This window comes from Electrona antarctica (genome assembly GCF_951216825.1).
Source record: "Electrona antarctica genome assembly, chromosome: 10".
Lineage (NCBI taxonomy): Eukaryota > Metazoa > Chordata > Actinopteri > Myctophiformes > Myctophidae > Electrona > Electrona antarctica.
The window spans coordinates 52,664,681-52,688,365 of record NC_136791.1 but is presented as its reverse complement, the minus strand read 5'-3'; the positions used below and the strand labels follow the sequence as shown (position 1 = coordinate 52,688,365).

The 23,685-nt window shown below is 42.0% G+C and overlaps 3 protein-coding genes across 9 annotated transcripts; 1 reads left to right on the top strand and 2 right to left on the bottom strand.

Moving 5' to 3' along the window:
• Positions 1 to 3,126: 3,126 nt before the first annotated feature.
• On the bottom strand, positions 3,127 to 8,568 carry LOC306931744 (protein brambleberry-like). Of its 5 annotated transcripts, none has more exons than XM_079513330.1 (10): positions 8,490 to 8,568; positions 7,898 to 8,134; positions 6,149 to 6,323; positions 5,177 to 5,269; positions 4,749 to 4,964; positions 4,511 to 4,645; positions 4,310 to 4,389; positions 4,021 to 4,083; positions 3,835 to 3,930; positions 3,127 to 3,432 (listed from the first exon to the last, which is right to left on the bottom strand). In XM_079513330.1, the coding sequence occupies exons 2-9, from the start codon at positions 8,126 to 8,128 to the stop codon at positions 3,889 to 3,891; spliced, it is 1,035 nt and encodes a 344-aa protein (XP_079369456.1). In that variant the 5' UTR covers positions 8,129 to 8,134; positions 8,490 to 8,568; the 3' UTR covers positions 3,127 to 3,432; positions 3,835 to 3,888. The 5 variants fall into 5 exon arrangements, with proteins under 5 accessions (XP_079369456.1, XP_079369455.1, XP_079369458.1 ...); XM_079513329.1 differs by having other exon boundaries at positions 8,388 to 8,516; XM_079513332.1 differs by lacking the exon at positions 8,490 to 8,568 and adding an exon at positions 8,345 to 8,486 and having other exon boundaries at positions 6,149 to 6,371.
• A 1,973-nt stretch (positions 8,569 to 10,541) lies between these two features.
• LOC306931745 (uncharacterized protein) lies at positions 10,542 to 23,325 on the bottom strand. 3 transcript variants are annotated; one of them, XM_079513335.1, is made up of 3 exons: positions 23,282 to 23,325; positions 13,128 to 13,476; positions 10,542 to 12,830 (listed from the first exon to the last, which is right to left on the bottom strand). In XM_079513335.1, exons 2-3 carry the CDS (start codon positions 13,451 to 13,453, stop codon positions 12,590 to 12,592), a joined length of 567 nt encoding a protein of 188 aa, XP_079369461.1. In that variant the 5' UTR covers positions 13,454 to 13,476; positions 23,282 to 23,325; the 3' UTR covers positions 10,542 to 12,589. The 3 variants fall into 3 exon arrangements, with proteins under 3 accessions (XP_079369461.1, XP_079369459.1, XP_079369460.1); XM_079513333.1 differs by lacking the exon at positions 23,282 to 23,325 and adding an exon at positions 16,836 to 17,007; XM_079513334.1 differs by lacking the exon at positions 23,282 to 23,325 and adding an exon at positions 16,836 to 17,007 and having other exon boundaries at positions 13,128 to 13,471.
• Positions 18,259 to 19,506, top strand: marveld1 (MARVEL domain containing 1). The gene has a single exon (XM_079511793.1). The coding sequence runs from the start codon at positions 18,531 to 18,533 to the stop codon at positions 19,080 to 19,082; it is 552 nt and encodes a 183-aa protein (XP_079367919.1). The 5' UTR covers positions 18,259 to 18,530; the 3' UTR covers positions 19,083 to 19,506.
• Positions 23,326 to 23,685: the final 360 nt, after the last annotated feature.

Below are 23,685 nucleotides of genomic sequence, written 5' to 3'. Positions count from 1 at the left end.
AAAGTGCTTCGGATAAAGGTGCAATAAAAAAGAAGGCACCATTGAAACCTTGAAAAAAATAGATATGCTGCTGGTACCACTTTCAACCTTGCATCCCTAATTTGACCAAAAACTGTCTGCCAAAATAGCAGATCTACATGCTCAGTGTGCTGTGCGCTTGTAGATCTCCCATTTTAAGGCCTAGGCCGGCCTAGTGGCCCGGGCACCTAGGCTTCTAATGCAGCCTGACAGCGCATCGTGGGTTCGAGTCCCGATCCTGACGAACTGTCACTCCCCGTCTCTCTCTCTCCTCGTTTCCTGTCTGCACTTACTCTATCAATAAAAGGCAAAAAGACCCAGAAATGTAATAATCTCCCCTTTACACTATTGGCCTGAATCGCCATAGGACAAAGCAAATAGGGCTTATTGTAAGTAGTGAGAATACAAGTGATGGATAAAAATTGATATGTTGTTTACACATCATGTCAAGTTTGACACTTCACCATATCCTGTTTGTCAGCAGAGATAGGCCCATATCATCGAGGCCTAGGTCCTGTTTCGGTGTTTGCACCATGTTTATGACCAAAATATGTTTTCATCTCATTCCCATAATGTCATGTCACTTTGTCTCCGTTCTGTTGCCTATTTTATCAGTAATAAGATACATTTCTGCCGCTCGCTGTCTTTCCCCAGTCAGTAAGCTGGCTATACTGTAGGCACTGTTTTTAATTCTGCACACAGCTGCCATTCTTATCAGGCCCGTGACCTTGTTGAGAGTTGAGGATCCATTAACTCAGTGAAAGGGTAGGTGCAGGGTGAGAGAGTCAGGCTGCCAGGGCAACGCACCCAACTGAGGAGTCGACACATTTCCTATCTTGTGACGGCTACGTCACGACGCCTTCACCATCATCAATGTGCTGGACCAATGAGCGCTCGCCAACCATCGCCAACCGTGGACCTGGTCATCCGACATCGCGGACATGGAATCATCTCCAGCCAATGATTAATGTCAACAAACTAACGTCATCTCCAGTACTAAGCCATGAACAATGATCAGAAGAAGAGAATTCGGTGTATCCGAAACACATTTCTCTGTAAATTGACTAATACCTACTAAAATATTGTTTAAACCTTAAACACTTCTCCTAAGTTTCTTGCGTCTGCGTCTTCAAATTACTTTTTAAGGGCTTTCAATTTTTTATGGTTCAAGAAGCTGTCTTGGTAAATTCAGGATTTAAAGGGCAATTCACTCATTTTAAAGGTAAAAGACAGCACTACATTTGGGTTTAAGTTTGGTCTCATGTTCAGTTCAGTTTAGTTTATTTTGGTCAAAGAATTGAACATTGAATACATTGATTACATTTCATTATAAATTAGTATTTAGACCAAAAAGGTATAGGCTGAAGCCAGTGGCTTATTTTGCCTCTCCTATTTACACCAACAGAAATAATAATATATACAATACATCTAACACACAAGGGGGGGGGGGGGGGAGAAAACAAACAGGGGAAAACAAACAAAGGAAAAAAGAAAATACGAACAAAATACAAACAAACAAAATACAGGAGAAAAAAAGAAAGAAAAAAGAGAAAATAAGAAAGAAGAGAACACAAATTTGATCACTCAGAATGTAAATAAAGGTTATTCTACAGTTTTAGCATTACTATATCATGAGTATATACTAAATAAGTTATGATATAAAGATGGCAAACTATATTGTTAAAGTTTTATACTTATATTATTTTTGATTTATACATTCTTTTAAATGTATAGATTGAACTGCACTTTTTTAGTACACTGTCCAGGCCGTTCCACAGATTCACCCCTCTGACAGTTATACATCTCCCTTTTTTGTTTGTTCTTACCTTTGTCCCTTTAAAGATGCCAAATCCCCTAAGATTATACCTACTATCTCTAGCCTCAAACAGGTCCTGGATACAGCCCGGAAGAAGTCTGTTATGCGCTTTGTACATTATGACTGCTGTTGTGAAGTCTACAAGATCATGTAATTTTAGTGTATGTGACTGTATAAAAAGTGGATTTGTTGGTGCATAGTAATCGGCGTGATTTATAATTCTGATTGCTTTCTTTTGAAGTAAGAATATTGGGTTGATGTTTGTTTGATAGTTGCTCCCCCATACTTCCACACAATAACTGATGTGCGGAAGGACGAGGGAGCAGTACAGTAAGTGGAGTGACTTCTGGTCCAAAATTGGTCTCATCTTGTATAATATAGCAATTGTTTTTGAGAGTTTGGTTCTTAAATTGTTTATGTGAGATTTCCAATTGAGTTTGTCAATTCTTTAAAACTATTATATTCATCTTGGTATCAGCCCATACCTAACAACAAGTAAACACTGTCAGGACAACACACCTTTTCATGGAAGATGTAAGACCACATATTTCATAGAAAATCTGACTTTCACATTTGATAGTGTAGGCCAGTCTCTCAATTGTAAGACAGGTTGAGAGAGAGGGAAGTTATCATGTAACTAACTATTATGCAACAACAGCATGATAGATGTGAGAACCTATACTGTACACAGTGACTAACTTTTCATTTTTTTTTAAAGGTTTAAAATACTTCATGGACAATGCATTGATAATATGAAAGTTTAACCTTTTGAATTATATTACAGAAGCAAACTTTTGCACAATTCCTTTTTTTTCCTTTTCGAAGGAGCTGTTGATTGCCTCAGAGGCACAGAGGAAACAGAGCCTGTTAAAGCTGTACATGTAACTAGGTACCATTATGCCTTTCAAACCAGTCAGGAACGGCATGTTATAGGAACCCTCCTATTTAGTCAATTGTGTTACAACAGCAGACAGAATTCCTGCCCATTACTTGCATTCAGGAGTTGTGGCGGTCAAGTAGGGAGGACCATAGACATAGAAAAGTAGACTCCTCTTCCGGCACTCTGGCGGATGCTCTCAAGTGAGGGCAAGCTTCCGTGTGGGTGCCAAATAAGAAATAACAATGAAAAGGGACGTGAGTCACATGACTGGAGGCTGCCACGACACTCTAACTATGGCCGCACTTCCGCCCTCTGTGCGAGACAGGTCACTCCAGTGAATTGCAGCAGCGAATGAGGAATCTACCTTTCCATGTCCATTATTATGCAATGATGTTTTCTAATGAACTTGAAATACTGAAGCAATAAAATCTTTAATAAAAAAAGTAAAAACTGTCCAAGACATTTCAACAATCAAGATAAAAGCAATGCATGTTCTCAAACATGTCATAAGCAACAAAGTTACTGGGGTTTTAGTTTTAGGAAGCAGACTAACCTTTAGCAAGGAAACTACAGCAAATATCATTAGACAGTTAAGGATTGACATAAGAGGTATAACCTCCTTCATGTAATCTGCAGAAGTCCTGTCCTTTCGCAGCCCTCTTCTTACAAGCCTTTCCAGTCTTTGTAATGCCATTGCACAGCTGACGGAGACAGAGAGCTACATCAGGAAAAATAAAAGATGACATTAGTACATGGAACAAAAGCAAACTACACAATGAGTAATGAATTATGACTGTTCTGACAACCCTGAAACAAAGTTGGTGATGACATTAAGATAAAGGATAGAGTTTGTACAACAGATGGTGCAACTATTCACAATTGTAGTTCTTCCTTGGCCTACTGGGAGTGTGCTTGCAAGTTTCATGCCGGGGATGAGCTGTTCATGAGAGCAAACTATGGTCTGCATTTGCCACGGTTCCCACCACTTCCACCGGCATGGAAACTGGAAGCTTCATGCTGAAAAGTTATAGACTGGATAATATTGGACATGTTTCTAGTGTCTTGTGTGATCGTCCTTTAGGGGCCGAGTTATACATATATACACAACAAAAGAACTAACCCATTGCTGGTTAAAGACTGATTAGGGCTAGGACTTCGGAATTCACCATCTGCATCAAAAACACTTCCCAAGTTTCTTAACATCTTCCATGAGTGCCTTAAAGAGAGAAAAAAATAAATATAAAACAGAAATGTGCATGAACTATAATATATACAGTATATACATACATACACACAGTACACTCACCGTGGACTGGCTGAGTGGGCCTATGAACTTTGGTGTGGATCGACAGCGTTGCTTTGAGAATACCTATACACAAGAAAAATCACTCGTGTAAAGTGAGGGGCACGATTATCATACATAATCACATTCTGGCCATTCACTTTTGGTGTCCTCACTTTTCTGTCCCAACCTTTTATTCTCACTTTTTAAGCCCTCGGCCAATCAAATCACTATGGGGAACACACACACACAAAGCTGGGCATAGGCCCCTCAAAAAACATGAGGCATGACATGCATTTGAAAGTTTACACACATTCAGTGTCCTGCTGCACACTATTGAGACAGCCGTCTTGATCCAGCAGATCAGGTGCCAGGGATCCATCCGGTTCATCTCTGAAGATGAAGAGATAAGATAAAGAAATTAAATAAGATGCAGACAATCAGATAAAACCAACAGGCAGTAACTTTGTCTGGTATGCTTGTGCCAACCCTAGAGAGTTATCTGCAGCCTCACCGCTCTGGTGTAGAGGATCGACATCGATGGTAGGATCATGCTTCTCTGCTTCCACAATTTCGCATGGGGGCAGGCTGGCTGGCTTCACCTTGAGCCGAGTGTACGCCCAAAGCAGCTGATTCACACAGCAGTGACCTGTGCAAGCATGTCATACACTTAAGATAATTAAAATAACAAAAAAAAAAAAAAAAGGGAGCCTCATCATATAATCATATCCATCACCAATAGAAGTCCATACCCAGAGAAAGAGTAAGTAGCAACCGGCTGAGGCTTTTCAGATCCTGGCTAATGCAGTGCTGGTTGAGCAGAGCCACTGCATTAAGGGGCACAGTGAGCAGCAGCATGAACCGGGTGAAAAGGGGCCAGCCAAGGATTGCCAGTAGAACTGCACACAGTAAGAAATGACGTATTGTGTGCACAATGGCACAGGTCCACATGGCAGCTAGTCTCAGACCTGAAATCACAGAGGCACAACAGAAAAGTGTCTGAAAATACACATTTGGCCATATTGCAGGTTTCATTGATTTGCAGGCCAGTGCTTGTGAGACATGTCAGGCAGAATACTCTTACTGCTGGTTATGATATCAAATGGGTATCAGAGCCCCATCAGTCCAGAGAAGTTGCATCGTCACAGTGACATTTTCGTAAAATGGACGCGATTCTCACCTGCCCAGCCGAGGTAGCCCTGGATGATGTGAAGCCGCCCTTCTAGACGGTACTGCATGTTGTCAAGGTGGTGGCACACCAGTGTGCCATTCTCTAGAGGATGCCATGAGACAGCAAGTGATATACTTTGCTTGTACAAATACACCTACTAGTCAAGGTAAACTTTATTGTCGACAAGGGAAATTTGTCTTGGGCTTTCACCCCAGCTACAGCCACACATAAAATATCAATGACAGACAAAAATACATTACAGAGGGAGACACAACATTACATCATTGCATACATGTGGATAATCTAGCCTCACACAGTTACTGCTGTTTCAGAGCCTCGTTCAGCATCTTGGTTGATGCTGGTACAAACGATTTTTTAAATCTGATGTACTTCCACTTTGGTTCTTTGTATCTTCTCCCAGAGGGCAGAAGTACTTACTAGCGTAAGATAACTACTTTTTTCCACTGCAACTTAAAATGACCACCTGCTAAAGCGTGCCGAGTTAAGCATGCTTTGCTTCACTCAGCCATGTGAATGTAAAAAATCACACCCGTGTGAACTGAGTGGTGTAAGGTTTTATATAGCATGATCAGCTGTGGTCTGACGTAATGTCTGACGTAGTGAAATAAGGTAAGGTATTATGTAGCCTGATCAGCTCTGATCTGACGTAATGAAATCACACCCGGATGTGATTTCACAACAATGTTGTGAAATCACATCCGGGTGTGATTTCATTACGTCAGAATCGGCTTTTTCTGTGCAGAGAAAATGACCACGGTTGCTACGGTCATCCAGTTCACCCGGGTGTGATTTAATTACGTCAGAAATTATTTTGAACATAGCAACCATGGTCATTTTTTTATGCACACAAAAGCCAGTTGTAGGAGTGGTTTACACCACTCAAAAAACTGTGAAATCTGTAAAGTCAAATCGGTGGTCAAACCGAGTATTTTGAATATCCAAAGATTCACACATTCTCACCCATCCTCTGTGTGATGACCTGAATGAGCTGTGCAACCAGTTCCTGTCCAGAGGCGATGAGGGCCTTTTCTTGGCTGAGATGCTTCAGGTTGGAACTCAGGGAACTCTCCAGCTGCTCCTGACCTTTCCACAGCTCCCCCTGTTGAGACTGCAAAGCACTGTGGCCCTGCAATAGCTTGTCAAAGGAGGCAGAAGTCAGCTCCCTCAGCTACAGCTGTCCCTCCTGTTATAATGGAACGTGGACATGAGGCAAGGCATACCATTACAGCTTGCCCTCCAAACAAATGTGCAAAAGTCAACACAGCAACTCTACCTTCAAGTCATTCATTGCATCCAGTTGGCTGGTAGCTGTGGAGATTAGTGCGTTGACAGTCAGCTCTGCCCTACGGCGGAACTGCTGCTGGCGAGTGGCATAGCACACAGAGCGTGCTCGACTGCTCACTATGTGGTATGCAGTCCACTAGCCGCAATTTGCAACTCTAGATTTTTTTACAATGGGATGAATCTAGAGTTGCAATACCCTCCATTGACTCCCCACTCATCATTTTGCGTTTGCGATCTGCTGGTCTTAAACGACGTTAAACTCACCAACATTGCAGCTGTAGTCCAAGCTTGAATTTTGCTCTTGCAATCTGCAAAGCTTGTTTTTCATAAAAATCCCCCGTAGACATGTTATGAGCTACTTTCTGTCCAAAATATTCCACAAGTGATATTCCGATCCGCCATTTTGTAATTCTGCGACGGGCCGTAAAACAAGACGTGAGGGGGAGAGCTTGTTTAATAGAATCTTACCTGCGCAGGTAAGACACCCAAAGAAGAAGCCGACGCAGCGCGACGCCCCGTCACGCACGGCCTTCTATTAAACAAGCGCTCTCCCACACGTCTTGTTTTACGGCAGGTTGAAAAAATACAAAATGGCGGCTCGGAATATCACTTGTGGAATATTTTGGACAGAAAGTAGCTCATAACATGTCTACGGGGGATTTTTATGAAAAACAAGCTTTGCAGATTGCAAGAGCAAAATTCAAGCTTGGACTACAGCTGCAATGTTGGTGAGTTTAACGGCGTTTAAGACCAGCAGATCGCAAACGCAAAATGAGTGGGGAGTCAATGGAGGGTATTGCAACTCTAGATTCATCCCATTGTAAAAAAATCTAGAGTTGCAAATTGCGGCCCTCCACCTCTGCCTGGCAGTTGAAAAGGACCACTCCTAATTTGGCAAGCTGCTCTTCCGACAGGCTTCCACAGGTTGACTTCAACTGACCAACCACCTGGGACACAACAGAACTTCTTACCAGTGATTCCCAAACCTTTCCATATGAGAAAATCACCACCCATCTTACCACTTAACATAGCAGCTGGGCTGTGTGTATTATAATGATCAAATTGATTGTGTTCCCGATTTGATTATCAAATTAAACATAGTATACCGGTAGGCCTACTTAAAGCTCTTTTTTACTTGTAACATCTAATTTTTTCTAGGTTTTAAAGAAAGAATTCTTAAGTGCCATTCATACTAGGAACCATGCATACATACATAGTAATGTTAACAAAGTCTTGTGTTCTGCCAATTATTTGAGAGCCCACTTGCAATCAATATACTCATATACAAATCACTGCAGCAATGCTAAAGTGATAAAGGTACCACAGTGATTGATGGCGAACAGTGACAACAAATTTTGAATTCTTATGAGAACATTTTGATTTAGATGCCATTCTTTGCAGTATGCATTCCCTGTCAAAAAATACCTGTGAATGACAGATATCCAAAGGGCTGAGGTTCATCTGCCTTCTTTCAGACATTAACTTCTCATCTGCAACAGCCATCTCAAAAGGGACATCTCCTGTGTGTGTTTCGGGAGCTTGCTGTTGTGGTGTTGGAGTGGCAGCTGTAAGAGACTCCGTTTGCTTGAGCCACCCAAATAATCCACTGGCTGCAGGACACTGCAACAACACGACCAGCAAAAAGAGATGCTTCATGGCGAGCTGCGAAAGAAAGCAATGTGCAATTAGGCCTGATGCTAACTTTACTTGAAGATGAACTACTGCTTCTACAATTGTGCCCTGCAGTATAAGGCTATGGGACTTTCGGTTTTAAATCTCAAATCGAAATCAGACCAGCCTCTCCTCTTTAGCGTATTTTAAAGCTTTTTATAATATATAAATATTTTGTCATCTTAAGAACAGTTTCTTTACCATTTGTGCTGTGATGTAGTGTGGTTAGAGTTAACAAACTTACAAAGGCTTAAACTCAGGTGAGGTTTAGTGAGGTTTGAGTTTGACACAAACTAACTAAAATGAACACGAGTGACCAGTTCCAAAACAAACTATCAGTTACTACCTTATCAGTGTGCACACAAAATAGCAGAAAGGAAAAGATAATGTATAGGGCACAACAGGTTTTTATAGGGCAAGAGCCAATCAGTGAACTGCTTACACCTGGGTAATTGGGGGTGTGATGTGGACATGCATGCACTACCCTGAAATAGTGAAATGGGACTGATGTCCCTGTTACACATGCATGAATGATGTAACATTTCCTCTGTGATAGAATGAAGAGATGATTGGCCTACTAATAGAGGGTATGATGCGCATGCATAAAGTGAGTTTATCAATCAGATAGAACGTTTCTCTCATCATCAGTAGCCTATATTAGTGATTTTCTGGCGCCATCTTCTGGCGAAACATGGGAATTCGTGTTTATTGATTGAATTAATACTTAATAACAATTCGCGAAGAAGAAGAAAGTAGGCTACAGTTCAATACAGGTCTGCTAAGCCTTAGTAAGACTGTAGGTGCAACTTCCCATAGACAGCCCATTCATCCAAACAGAAACGTCCTATCTAATTGTATTAAATAACTTAAAACTCACCAACATTGCAGCTGTACGGAAAACTTGAATTATTTTCTTTCTATCTGCAATGTGTTTGTTTGATAAAAATCGACTGTAGACATGTTATGAGCTACTCCCTGTCAAAACATTCCTTGCAGATGTTTTTTAAGTGGTGCAACCACTTCAGCTGTATGAAATACTTGCCATTAATATAATGGTTGCAACTGTATTAATTGATTGCCTGAGTCCTGTGGTGGGCGTTCTGCTCTGGTTTTGGTGAAATCTTAAGTAGTTCCGGTCATTTTGTGGGGGGCACAGGGGGCCATGCAGTAAAAGTAAATTAATCCACAAAACTAATGTTTTAACATATAGGCATGAAACAACCACTTTAATCAGGCGCAGTACTGTTTCCATACGATTGCATTTGGAAAACCGGGGAAAACATGGTACTGCCTATGTTAAAATGTTACATATGCCTATATTAAGTTTATCAACTGTATCTGGGTTCTGATACCTTTACTTTTTGGAAAAAATACTGCGAAAGGGGTTTAATCCACTGTTTGTGGACAGGCTCGACGACTCCATTTCGATCTGTGCAGGGATGGCTTTCCGCGGAACCTCATCTTGGAGCTAAAGCGTAGATATTGAGGTTCCAAACGGAGCTAATTGAATATATAGGTGGAGATTGCCAGAGGTACCCTGGTGCCTCATGCTCACCTGGTAGAGGGCACACATTAATGCTCAATCCTTGCACAGCCGGCCCCGAGTGGAATAGTATGAGCGTAGACTCCCATTGTAACAATGGAATATGGAAGTGCTCATTCTATCTCAATGGGATAGTTCCAATGTTTGGAACTAGCCCATAGGCACCCGCTTTAATTGCGGCAAGATCAAAGCGTGTCGCCACTCTCTTACTATTCCACTCGGAGCCGGCCTAAGTTCGACTCCAATCTGAGGCATTTTTCTGCATGTTCTTAACCCATCTCTACCCAGCCATTTCATGTCTCCTCTCTTAACTGTCACTATCAAATAAAGACTTGAAAATGCCTATAGCCTACAATGAAGTTAGCTTAGTGTAGTGTAGCCTAGTTCCATCTATCTATCTATCTATCTATCTACTTATTTTCTTATTCTTCTGTCTGCTCACAACGTTTTGACACTGAATTGTTTGTGTTTTATTATCTGCCTAGCTAGAATGAAGAAACTCTAAAAGCCTGTACTCAGGAGGATGCCCCAGCTAGGATAAAAAAAGTGGAGCAGCTAAAGGTCCAGTCGCTGGAAAATAACCTTTACCGAAAGCTATAGTGAACATTGTGAAGCAGAATAAAAAGGTCATGTTGAAATGTAATCTACTAACTAATCTATTGCTTTCAGTTGATTTTGAAATCTGTGTTGTAATTCATGCCCTCGCTGTTTTTGCCTGATTCACTGCCTATTTTGCTATTATTCTAATGTTGTTTTATGTTTTTGCTATTATTTTAATGTACGTTTTATGCTTTTGCTTTTCTTTTTTCTCATTTTTGCTGTGTAAAGCCTTTTTTTCCAAGACAACTGCGGATGTAACTATTCCAAGTCATTTAATCAAACTGCAACCAAATCATCAAGAAAGATTTAGTTTTTGACCTTTTAAGAGAATATATTGTACAAGATTGTCAAATACAACCAATTACAAAGAACAATAACATTTGCATGAACTGAATTTGATTAAACAAGATGTACAAAAGTATTGGCATCAAAATATACTTACAGTACCAGGGTACTCAAATTGTAAATTGTCAAGCTTGTTAAATAGCACAAGCTCATGTCCTGCCCTGTAATAGGCTTTTTTTCTTTCGAATAGTCGAAGTATGACTATGACATAGGTAGGACTTAAGTGTTTAAATCTGAAAAGTAACAAGTGACCAAAGCTGTCAAATGCTGTAATTGTAGTGGAATAAAAAGTACAACATTTGGCTCTGAGATGTAGTGTTCCCAGGTTGTCAGAAGGTGGCATACCCGTCTCCTGTTCTGGTTCAGTGTCACATAACTTGGTACTGCAGCGGATTTGAACAGGAATGACAAATAACACTTTTGTGTGTGTTCCCTGTTCAAATATGCTGCTGAATCAAATGAAGCTATGGGAACCTGAAACAGTTATGCCACCTTCTGGAAGCCCAGGACTGGCGTTATGCACAGAGCCTATTATAGTTGTATCTAACAAACCACCTGTATAACTTTGGTAAATGGTCAGCAGCCTAATGTCAAGTGTACAATGACAATAAAAAGCTATACATGTCAGAACACTGGACTGCTGTGGTCCTTAACACTGTGATGCACTTTACCCTTACTGTTATGCAATCCATGTTGCTTTTCCCCAACAGCTGTGCAACATTTGTATACTCTTTCTTTCTCCAACTAAACAGGATATTTATTAAATAAAGCAATGTTGAACTTTGGCAGAATAGTATAGGACAGTGGTTTTTAACCCTTTTCATATCAAGGTCCATTATTTATTCAGCATCTGAGCCATGGACCATTTGATGACATTTAGCTGTTAGCTGTTTTTATACACCATTTTTCTACACAATTCCATGCTGTATTGATGTTGGTACCATTAGGAGAGATAACAGGCAAACGTTGATCAAAATAACAATTCTTCTACATTCTCTAATTGTGTAGATGTTTAACAATAATTTAACTCTTGAGAGCGTAAAATGAAACCAAATGCATTCTTACAGGTCCATTTGGTTTCATTTCATACTCTCAAGAGTAAAAGATATATAAGGGTTAAAGATCTAATAGTGATTTGTTTTGGTTCCACTGAAAAATCCCATAGAGAATTACAAAAATATTTATATCAATTATTCTAAGCTAGAATCAAGCCATCCAGGATCCTGGTGATTCATGACCATAAAACATTTGATTCTGTAAAAAAGGCAATGTTTCAGTAGAACCAGAAAACCACGCCCACTGCTAGGGCATAGCAGTGTGCGTGGTTTTCTGGAGGATATAGGCCTAGGGCCTATACAATAGCTACCTCTATAATTATATTTAAGTCCAAATATTGTCCATCTTTATGTTGCTTTTGTGCCAACCAGAAGTGATTTCATGACCTCTCACTGAATGGCAACGGACAAACCCAAACTATTTTTCCAGATTCTGCCAATAGATTAACCACTTAAGTCCTATATACTTTGACGTACGACCAATTGCAAAAACAACTACAATCTACAAGCTCACAGCATGTTGCATCGTGAGGCGCTATGAAGTATGAACTACTGTATTTCCAAAAATATACTGTAGGTCAGCAATATCAGTGTAATATATAGATCTATTTTACCAACCGCCAGTTTGATATAAAGGCATTTCTCTAGTGCAATATATATAAATATTGCATATTCAGGACTCGACTTGTATCATACGCAGGTAGCTGCATAACCACCCAACATTTGAGTGGAACATCGTTCAGGAATTTTGTGTCTCATGCAAAATAAATCGGGCTTAAGTGGTTAAGTGTGCATACATACTGGTACCAAAACATCTGAATAGTGTTGCAGTACAATAATCTGACTGTTTCAAGTAGACAGTCAAAATGAGACGGAGTTCCACCTCTCCGGAGGTCTCAAATGTCAATGCAGGATGCGGTGAAGGTATCGCTCTGGGTCTTTAGCTCTTCCACTCCTTAACCCTGTCCTGGATGGTCTCTCAGGGGTCCCTGCTGGTCTCTGACTATCTGTGGCCTCGGCACCTCCTCTTTCTGTCCCTTTCAGCGTCCATGATTGTGGCTCTGGGTTACCATGTCCTCCTCCCTCTGAGTTACTGTCCTCCACAGGGTCCTTTGCCTGGCTGCTTGGTGAAACCTCAGCAATCCTGAACAACAAAGAGACTTTTGTTGAAACCTTATTGTATTAAGACTCAAGAGGCTTTAAAAGCCAATGAGTTCAGGCAGGTATTGAACTCAATGTTAAGCTTAGATTGTTCCAGTGGCGTTATGTTCGCAATTTCATAAGGTTTACATAAGTTCTCAGAAGATCTCACGTATTTGCTTGGCTTACTCAGCAGGCATTCAAAAATGTGCGTGTGGGCGTGTGCATGAGACTAATTCTGCATGCATGAGCAGCATGCACATGTTGGCATGCACAATCATCGGCCTCTTAGCTTTTCTACCTGAGGTGATTGAAGGCTTGCATCCAGCGTGAGCCCAGTGCGTCTCTCCCCTCGGCTCTGAGGCCCCGCCGCCGGCTCCGGGCCCTCAGCCCTATCAGTGCCTGAGCCAGCTCAGCCTCGTCCCTGTGGCCCCAGACCAGCTGGGCCCTCTGCTCTGCATCCTGGTCCCCCGCCACTCTGAACAACCTCTGAAGCTGCCACAGGTTCACTCCGCCGAAGATGTTCCCCGAGCCGGCCTTCCTGCCTCTCCGCTCAGCAAGACGCCACGCCACCATGGCGGGACCAGCCACCGTGGAGGACGAATGAGAAGAGGCCTGGGTGTCCATCCTAACCACACACTGGCTCTGCTCTGGTGGGGGAAATTAAAACAAGACAGAGGAGGAATTATACAAAGTAGGGTGACATTGATGACATCACGATGAGGACAAAATCAGTTGAGCTGTTCCTGAGAGCTCCATTAAAGCAACCATATGATATGAAAGCCTGATTGTTCAAAATTGGTTATTTGTGGGGATAGAAAACACATATGGGAGCCCCAAAAACACAAAAGAAATTGAAAAAGTTGAATTTTATGGTATAGGTCCTTTAAATAAATACTTTTTGAAATGTCTATGGGAAAAATGCATTGGGAATTATTTCCTGGGCCTGGCGTCGACATGAAAGGGGGCGGGACTGCGACGCTCTATAGGGCCTAGTCCATATCACAGTTACCAACGTTCAGCCCAGCCATAGCAGCCTAGGCAGTGGCTCAGGAGTTAGAGCAGCCACTTGGGAATAAGCCTATCTCACAGAATTTCCCCGCCCCCCTTAATACGCCCCCTTTCGGGGTTAGTGGTGATAGCGTGACGTCACTCCATAGACGCTTCATGTTAACAGAGGTAATTTAAGAAGTCTACAACTTTTGTTTTCTCAAGGTAAGGTTTGTTCTATCTGTTCGAGCTGATTTACCATATTGTTTGCTTCATAATAATATTGGTCTGTCACATTTTTACATTAGAAAATGTACTTAGATTCTCCAGAGAAAAAAACGTGTAAATGCTCATGTTAAAGTCACCACTATTTACCGGAAGTGGGCGTGAAAAACGGGCTGTGAGATAGGCCTATTGGAAGGTTCACAGTTCAATCCGCAGTTGCCTCTACAAGTGTCAAAGTGTCGACACTAACCCAGAGGGCAGCTAGACACTGAATCGCTAACTGCTCCCAATTAGCAGGTTGGTGCACTGCATGGTTTCCTCTGCTGTGGATGTGTAAATGTGTGTGTGTGAATGTAATGCACATTGTAAAGTGCTTCGGATAAAGGTGCAATAAAAAAGAAGGCACCATTGAAACCTTGAAAAAAATAGATATGCTGCTGGTACCACTTTCAACCTTGCATCCCTAATTTGACCAAAATAGCAGATCTACATGCTCAGTGTGCTGTGTGCTTGTAGATCTCCCATTTTAAGGCCTAGGCCGGCCTAGTGGCCCGGGCACCTAGGCTTCTAATGCGTCTCTCTCTCTCCTCGTTTCCTGTCTGCACTTACTCTATCAATAAAAGGCAAAAAGCCCCAGAAATGTAATAATCTCCCCTTTACACTATTCGCCTGAATCGCCATAGGACAAAGCAAATAGGGCTTATTGTAAGTAGTGAGAATACAAGTGATGGATAAAAATTGATATGTTGTTTACACATCATGTCAAGTTTGACACTTCACCATATCCTGTTTGTCAGCAGAGATAGGCCCATATCATCGAGGCCTAGGTCCTGTTTCGGTGTTTGCACCATGTTTATGACCAAAATATGTCTCCGTTCTGTTGCCTATTTTATCAGTAATAAGATACATTTCTGCCGCTCGCTGTCTTTCCCCAGTCAGTAAGCTGGCTATACTGTAGGCACTGTTTTTAATTCTGCACACAGCTGCCATTCTTATCAGGCCCGTGACCTTGTTGAGAGTTGAGGATCCATTAACTCAGTGAAAGGGTAGGTGCAGGGTGAGAGAGTCAGGCTGCCAGGGCAACGCACCCAACTGAGGAGTCGACACATTTCCTATCTTGTGACGGCTACGTCACGACGCCTTCACCATCATCAATGTGCTGGACCAATGAGCGCTCGCCAACCATCGCCAACCATGGACCTGGTCATCCGACATCGCGGACATGGAATCATTTCCAGCCAATGATTAATGTCAACAAACTAACGTCATCTCCAGTACTAAGCCATGAACAATGATCAGAAGAAGAGAATTCGGTGTATCCGAAACACATTTCTCTGTAAATTGACTAATACCTACTAAAATATTGTTTAAACCTTAAACACTTCTCCTAAGTTTCTTGCGTCTGCGTCTTCAAATTACTTTTTAAGGGCTTTCAATTTTTTATGGTTCAAGAAGCTGTCTTGGTAAATTCAGGATTTAAAGGGCAATTCACTCATTTTAAAGGTAAAAGACAGCACTACATTTGGGTTTAAGTTTGGTCTCATGTTCTCAGACTTACAGTCCTTTAAAACTATTCATCTTGGTATCAGCCCATACCTAACAACAAGTAAACACTGTCAGGACAACACGCCTTTTCATGGAAGATGTAAGACCACATATTTCATAGAAAATCTGACTTTCACGTTTGATAGTGTAGGCGAGTCTCTCAATTGTAAGACAGGAAGACAGGTTGAGAGAGAGGGAAGTTATCATGTAACTAACTATTATGCAACAACAGCATGATAGATGTGAGAACCTATACTGTACACAGTGACTAACTGCTCCGAGTCTTTAATCCTACTTTAGGAACGAGGAGAGCTGTGCTTTAAAGCCCATTACACTGCAGATGGTTGCTTGCTCTCTTGTTAGTTACATTAGGGTTACATGGTTTGCAGTGGGACAGTGACAGACAGGTGTTAGTTTGCCGAATAACTAGGATAGTGATTGCTAGTTTTTCTGCTAATGAGTGTCAACAGCTGTTGGACTACAACAGCTCTAACTAATCTAGGGTCAGGGTCATGCTCTCCTGTAAGTGTAACCCCAATAGATTTGATGACAATGTTGTGTTGTGTTGAGGAACAATGCAGATTGCATCTCAAAGTGGTTTATAAATAACTTTTACATGTAAAAGGTGTTATATTATTGATGTAATTTGTTTCAAAAAGATTTATACCAAGCTACCCTTGCCATAGCAAATTAACATTTCTATATTTTGTAAGCTAGTCTTCCAAATTGCAATGTGAGTGACTGTGACAACTGTTTACACATGATTTCTTCTAGTTTTCATGCATTGGTGTAATGTTTGTATACCGTATGTCACTGGCTTTGGCATTGCAAACAAATGTTTTCTCGTGCCAATAAAGCTCCTTGGAATTGAATTGAATTATTGACTAGCCCTATTTGTGACCTGACCTCCCCGAGGCCAACATTATTGACATGCGTTTGTCTTTGAAAAAGACGAACATTCGACCGGCTTACGTTTTCTAACGTAATAGCCATAGCATACCAGAGAAACCGCCAGCTGCTCAGGTTTTCTTTGTCTCCAAACAATAGGCTACAGATAACATGTACCAATTTGACAGTATGTCATACTGTAGCCCTGAAACATGACATAATCGAGCGTCATGTGAACCATGGCTAATCATACTGAAACATTTACTACAGCATGCAGAGGATTGTGTAAAAAAAACATAGGTCACGGGAGGACTCGACGTAATGAATAAGTAAAATGAAAACACGTTAGATTTTGACTTACCCCCAAAAGGAACTTCTGTTTCCAAAGCAATTCACTCCTACAGCATTGTTCTTTTAAATGTGACTCTCGTCTATATAATATTATGTGCTAAAGACAAACAATGCGACTGTAATTATGGCCAATACACTACACTGACAAGTGACACTGTATTTGTAGTTACACTATCATGACCTGCAATCTGATCCGGACTGGTGTCGGACTCGGTTACCACTGGCGACCGACTAGCCAATGAGAGCCATAGAATTATAGATGAGCTCACACACACCGTCCGTTCCCTCCTTTGTGGGCGGACACGGGCTTTATTCCCACCAATAACTGCTGCTGGAAGGGCGGCGCATCGCTGCTTTGCTCCGCCCCTCGGCCACGTAGCGGTGTCCCGTGCCGAGAATAGCCGATCTGCAAGCTCACAACGCGTCGCGACGTGACGCGTTGTGAGCTTGCAGATCGGCTATTCGCGAGTTTGGCCAGCGGGAGTAATCCATTGACGTCAATCGGGACAGGAATCGACCCTCCCGGCAGGCTGTCCCGCGTCAAGCATTATGTGACAGACAAATAAAAAATGTCCTTGTGAGCAAAACACGTCTCGTTTTAAGTGTGTGAAACAAAAATAATGAAACCACCTTAGATTCTATAATGTGTAGGCCTTAAATAACACTTAATAACAAAAATACATAGTAGGCAAAAGTAAAACTATTTTTCAAATAATATTTAAAGGTAGTGCTCCCCCCTCCCTCTCTGACCCTCTCAATTCAAATCAAACATACATTACAAAAGTCTGTGTGGCTCAAAGGGTCTTTTAGCATTGGAAGGGAAACATAATGTTTACATTGGCAAAGCAAGTGTGAAATAAAACAATAAAAACAATATAAAGAAATGTGTAAACAGAGAATTGTCTCACATTGCAACTTAGCAATGAAATGAAATGAAATGATTACTATATTTACCCAGGGTATCTGGGCTAAGCTCAATAACTTGTTTCCAGCCAGGCCCTGCTCATAGAACATTTCATCGTAGTGGTTCAATGCCTTGTTCAAGGGCTGATTCGAACTGGCGACCTTCCGGTATCAAGACCGCTCCGCAATCCGTTCGGCCACCGCTGCCACAATCAAATAGTATATAGCCTATTATGAAAAACTACCTTAGAAAAAAGTCACCCCTCTATCTCATCCCTCTCTCCCTCCCTCCCTCACTCACTACTGTCTCTGTGTAGGCTATCTGTCTCCTCTCTGTCTGTCTTTCTTTCCCTCTGTGTCTCTCTTTTCCACACATATGCCTACAGTCTGTACAGAGAGAGAGAGAGAGAAAATTGGACAACACTGGGCCTACTACACTGCAGAGATGTTTGGATGGATATGATTCAACTCCAGCTTCCTTAAGGAGGAGCAGGCTTTGAATTACAAACCTCCCCCTTTCCCATCTCCCAGCCCCCGACACAGACATTACGCTGCATTCATCAGAGGAAACGGAAAAGACGAAACAGAAGAATTTTCATTTCAAAACCCCGGGGTTGTAGAAAGAACAAGCAGTTCTTTCTTTTATCAGACTTTCCCTAATTTTGCCCCACGTTTGAGCACAACAGAGACTTTCATTATTTCCCCCCCGTTTTTCCTCAACTTTTTCCCAGCTGTTTGCAGCTGGCAGAAGGCACCCGCCCTGACTGTTTGGAAAAGGGGAGCGAGAGTGAACGGATGAGAGATGGCACCCCAACCTCCCCAGCCGCAGGTGAGAAGGAATTTCCTGGGGTTCCTGAAAAGTTTCATGGGGATCATCCGTATCCTGCAGATTTTGTGTGGAGCTGGGCTTTGGGTCACCATCGCCGCCAATAAATATGAAGGATCCATCCACTTTGTGCTGTTCGTCGCTGTCCTGTTTTGGCTCCTCACCCTCGCCCTTTTCTTCATCACACTTCTGGACAAGCAGGACCTCGTCCCCATCCTGGGCGGGGACCGCTGGATGCTTACTAACTTTGTGCACGACGTGGTAGCCGCCGTGCTCTACCTACCGGCGATAGGTGTGATCATTTACAAGACCAAGAAAAACGACTATTGCAACCTGGAGCAGTACAAGCACTTTTGCCTGTATAAGGTCTACTTGGCCGCGTCTGTGTTCGCCTGCCTGGGCGCCGTGGTTTATGTCATCGGGGCTGTTTATGGGGGGTGCAGAAAGTTTCGGGGTGGATCCCCCACCCCCGACACACAAACACAGCATGGCAGGAGAGGCATTCCGGTGGGAGAACAACAGGCATGAAGCCCCTTTCTTTCTCAAGACACAAAAAAAGAGAGGACAAAGTTTGTCTCCTTGTAGTCCGTCCGTGCTTAAGGCTTTCAGTAGTTAAAGTATATATATTTTATGTATGTTTTTATATGGCAGCAAGTATTCCAATTATTATTGAAGTGTGACAGACTCTTTGACAGCTGTTTTCATCTATTCAAACAACCCAAAGCTTTTGTTTTGTAAACTTGTCTAGGCATGAACATTTTATCAGTGCCCTTCTCTACCAGAATGCTATCCAAACAATGTGAGTAGCAGCAACCCAAGACATGGTACTATGGTAGGCACAGGTGTTGTTTTTTTGGGGAAATAGACGTGCCTTTATGTAGGTGTTTTTTATGTAAAACCAAATGCAAAATAATAAACACCAACACCACCAAGTCGGTGCTAGTGAGACGTCTTTCTTGTTTGGTTACAATCCCTGGACACAGAGGTTCTGAAGACCTACTGGAAGACAAGGGTTATGAGCAGTTTTACACATTTTAGTGTTTTATGTCCAACTGAGAAAACAAAAGATGATGCTCTCATGCGCCCTGTGCTGTTAAAGGACCACTTCACCACTTTTCAACATCTCTTCATATAATTGGTCCTCACTAATGTTCATGATAAAACACCACCATTTTCTCCTACTCAGTCTGTGTCTCATAGGAGGGCTTTGGGCAGTTCGGACACCCGTCCACCAGTGACATCATCATTAGGCAGATTTTTTTTAAACAAGATTTGTTTTAAAATATATTTAGATTTGTATTATCGTGAGAATGATGGCTTCAACTTTTGAATTGCAACTTTTCAGGAAAAGAAAGCCTTCCGCTTCTATTAGCTTGGATTCACCATCGATGCTGTCACTGGTGGACGGGTTTCTGAACTGCCCACAGCCTTCCTATGAGACAGACTGAGTAGGAAAAAATTGTGGTATTTTATCATGAACATTAGTTAGGACCAATTATAGGAAGAGAAGTTGAAAAGTGGTGAAGTGGTCCTTTAAGTGTCCTCTCCAAATGAGACACAGATTTAGAGAGTCGAGACTGGAGCCCTAAGGAACTTCCTGTTGGGAACTTGGGAGATAAAAGACCTAGCCAATCAGCAAGGATGATTTATTTGGCACATGACCACATGAAAGACAGAATTGGCAGCCCTATGTCTGTGCACTCCTATGATGTCATTGCAAACAACGTGTAGTGTGTGTGTGTGTGTGTGCGTGTGCACGGCTGTGCGTGCATGCGGCCGTGTGTGTGTGTTAGTTTGGGAAGGGGCCTGTTCTTACAGGAACATTCTGCTGGGGAGGTTGGCTGGTCTTCGGCCAATGAAAGGAAAGATTAGTCAACGTCTAGTCTGATCCAGAAAGCGTACACAACTACACACTGACTAGTAGACAAGACGCTTAGGCCTCACTCACACTGTTGCAACATGCATACAACATTTGTCTTGTCCGTGTTTAATGGCCGCCCCAATGCATTTCCAATAGAAGTCACATGGTTTGACAAAACATTTTAGTTTGATGGCTGTTGTCCCCCCCTCCCCCGCATCAAACAAAAATGTTTTGTCAAACCATGTGACTTCCATTGGAAATGCATTGGGGGGCGGCCATTAAACACGGACAAGACACAAGACAAATGTATGCATGTTGCAACAGTGTGAGTGAGGCCTTAGACATCACGCAAAGCCACACTATATGACATATTATTTTGGTCCCTGCCTGCAGTCAGCTCTATGTCTGTGTCCCACCGCTTGGGAGTTTACACTGCACTTGTTGTTGATGACAGGAATGTGTGGTGAAAAAGGCAGCGTTGTTTTGAAAGTTTCAATCAAGCTGCAACTGTAAACTGAATTCATTTTGAAATCTTTTGAAATGTCTCACCTACAGACAGTAATGACATGCATGCCCAAAATAGGGATGCCAGCTTTAAAGTAACCTCGGAAACCCAGACGTTTTTATTTATTTTTATTTATTTACCGGAGAGAAAGGACTAAAAGGTCAAGAAGACACAGTATGTGTGTCTTTTCTCAAAGACTGGCTTTGGGCTCCATAGTAAACGAAGGGGTCAGGCTAATGTTCAACAGCTGCGGGGACATATAAATCTAAACACATCTGAGGGGGACGCGCATTCTCCCCAAGACACTGCCATAGATGTGGTGTCCTGTCCACATGTGGAGAAACACTAGTCATGTCAAAGAGATTCTATATAAAGAGGCGACAGTCCTCAAATATTTGGAATCACCACTAGATGGCGCATCACTCCAATATGGCGGCAGCACTTTCTATGTAACACTTCAAACACACATGTAAACATGGCATGCACGGTCGCACGTAGCCTACATATACATGCATGTGCACACATGCACCCTGACATTCTGAATGAATATGTTACTAATTTCTGCTTTGATCCATTCATAAATTTGATAAATAAAACGAATGAGTAAATCAATATATGAGAGTAGAATAGGATAAAAACAAGTTTGTGTTTTGTACAGCGTGACTTTTTAATGTATTTTAAAGCAACCGGAAGTTACATCATCACTCCAATATGGCGGAGGCACTGGGCGCTGGTTGTTCCTATGGGACTTAATGGGAGTGTCGCCTCTATATATAGAATCTCTTTGGTCATGTATAGAAACAGCTTTGGTGAGTGGAACAGCCCCATGCATCATTCTGGATAGACAAGCAAAGTCAATATTCAGCTTGACACTGAAAGATACTTTTGTGTCACTTTCATTACTTTGTTGGTTACAATAAGTAACTATTCTGGGACGAGCATTCTGTGAAAATAGCCGATCTACTTGTTCACAATGCATTGCAACGTGATGTGTTGTTTGTGAGAGCGTGTATATCGATATCGGCTATTTTAAATAAATACATTTGGTGCAGAAGGAAATACAAGTGGACCTAATATCGAGTGGGGGATGCCACTCAACTACGTAAGTATATAGGGTTTATGTGGCCAAAATTCCAGAAGAGTTGTGTGCACATAATGTGTATAGCAGCCTACATTTATATTTACCAGTCCGATCTCACCCAAACATGGTTAAATAACACGGATTGGCAATTCCTTACATCCATGCTATGTCACCGTGTTTGGGTGAGATGGGGTTTGACATTATTTACGATTCTGTGTTATTGGGTTACAACTCGGACGGGGCTGAGTCTGCTCTACCAAACTTCGCAATGTTCGACGCTCCTTTTGCACGCTTTATTATGTACGGATGTATGGGGTTTATAGTAGTGTACATAATAATAATAATTGACAATCTGTGTTATTTCACCGTGTTTGGGTGACATGATATTTAATTTGTGTTTCTTCATGTAAGAAAATGTGGCCACTTGTGCATCCATGTCCATAAAGACAATCACTAGGGCAAGAATAACAAGTAATAACATTAATTTGGCCTCGATAGCTGACTTCTGAGCATTATCCAGTGTCCACACTGTTATTTTCACGTGATCAGATTTATTTTGTATTCAGACATCGTCAACCTAATACTATATCTGCGTTGGTTGGTGTGGTACCAACATAACAACATAGGCGTGAGAAATACACTGATTTCTTTACATGGAAGCAACATTAGAATGGTGTCTGTGCCATAGTGTGGCGTTCTTTCCACTTATAGGACAGTTACAGAGATGTACAATGTGAAGCTAAAAGCAAGGCAACTTGGCATAAGAGCACTTAAACACACATAAAAGCCAGGCGCTATATCCTGAAGTGCCAGCTGAATGATATTTACTTTGGCTACTCAACCAAAGAGACATTTCCTGTATGCAGTTTCCCACCCTACCCTTCTACAAGCCTTCCAACAGTCCTCCTATCCCCTTTAATGGTCTTCCTGGCCCTCCCCGAAAGAACAGCATTATGCATTTTTCGCCCATGGAATTATTGAAATGATCTGACCGACAGAAAATCCAGTGTTGCTGAAATAAGATTACTACAAGGACACAAAACATTGTAATCTATCAGGGTCACCTGTCTCTAATTCAGAACTCCTTTTCATGTTATCATTCAGGTTTCTAAACTGCCTGGAGTCTGATCTGACCTCAACATACAGTGCATAGATCAATCAAACGCAAGACTTTCCATAAAGGCTAAAACAGGGTGCCATTTGCAAAGTGAGGTGTGTTTTGCATGGCTTTCATAAAACACAGCCTCTGGGACAGGAAGTGTCATTTGTGTTTACTGTACCATTCCCGCACTATGATTCCTAGGCTGCCAGTCCTGGGATAACTTCCTCTCACTCCGACCTCCCACCAGCTGCTTGACATTCATGGGCTGCTTACAGACCAGACCCTGTTAACCACACTTTCATCACAGACTTGCTGAGATGCACACATTCCACTGCAGGAAGAGGTGGGGGGAGTGAGGGAAATAGAGGAAGAGTGACACAAAGAACAAGTGATTAGGAGATAAAGCCAGGATCCAGGGAGAAACAAAAATAAAAGTAGGTTAAGGCGGTCAGATCACCAATGACATAATTTCTGTCTCAGGATGAGGTCATGCCTGTGCATGCCTTAGTTTGTTTCTGACACGGATGGAAAATAATTAAGTGATGTTTGGTTGTGTATTTGAGGGGAGGGGGGTGAATGGCC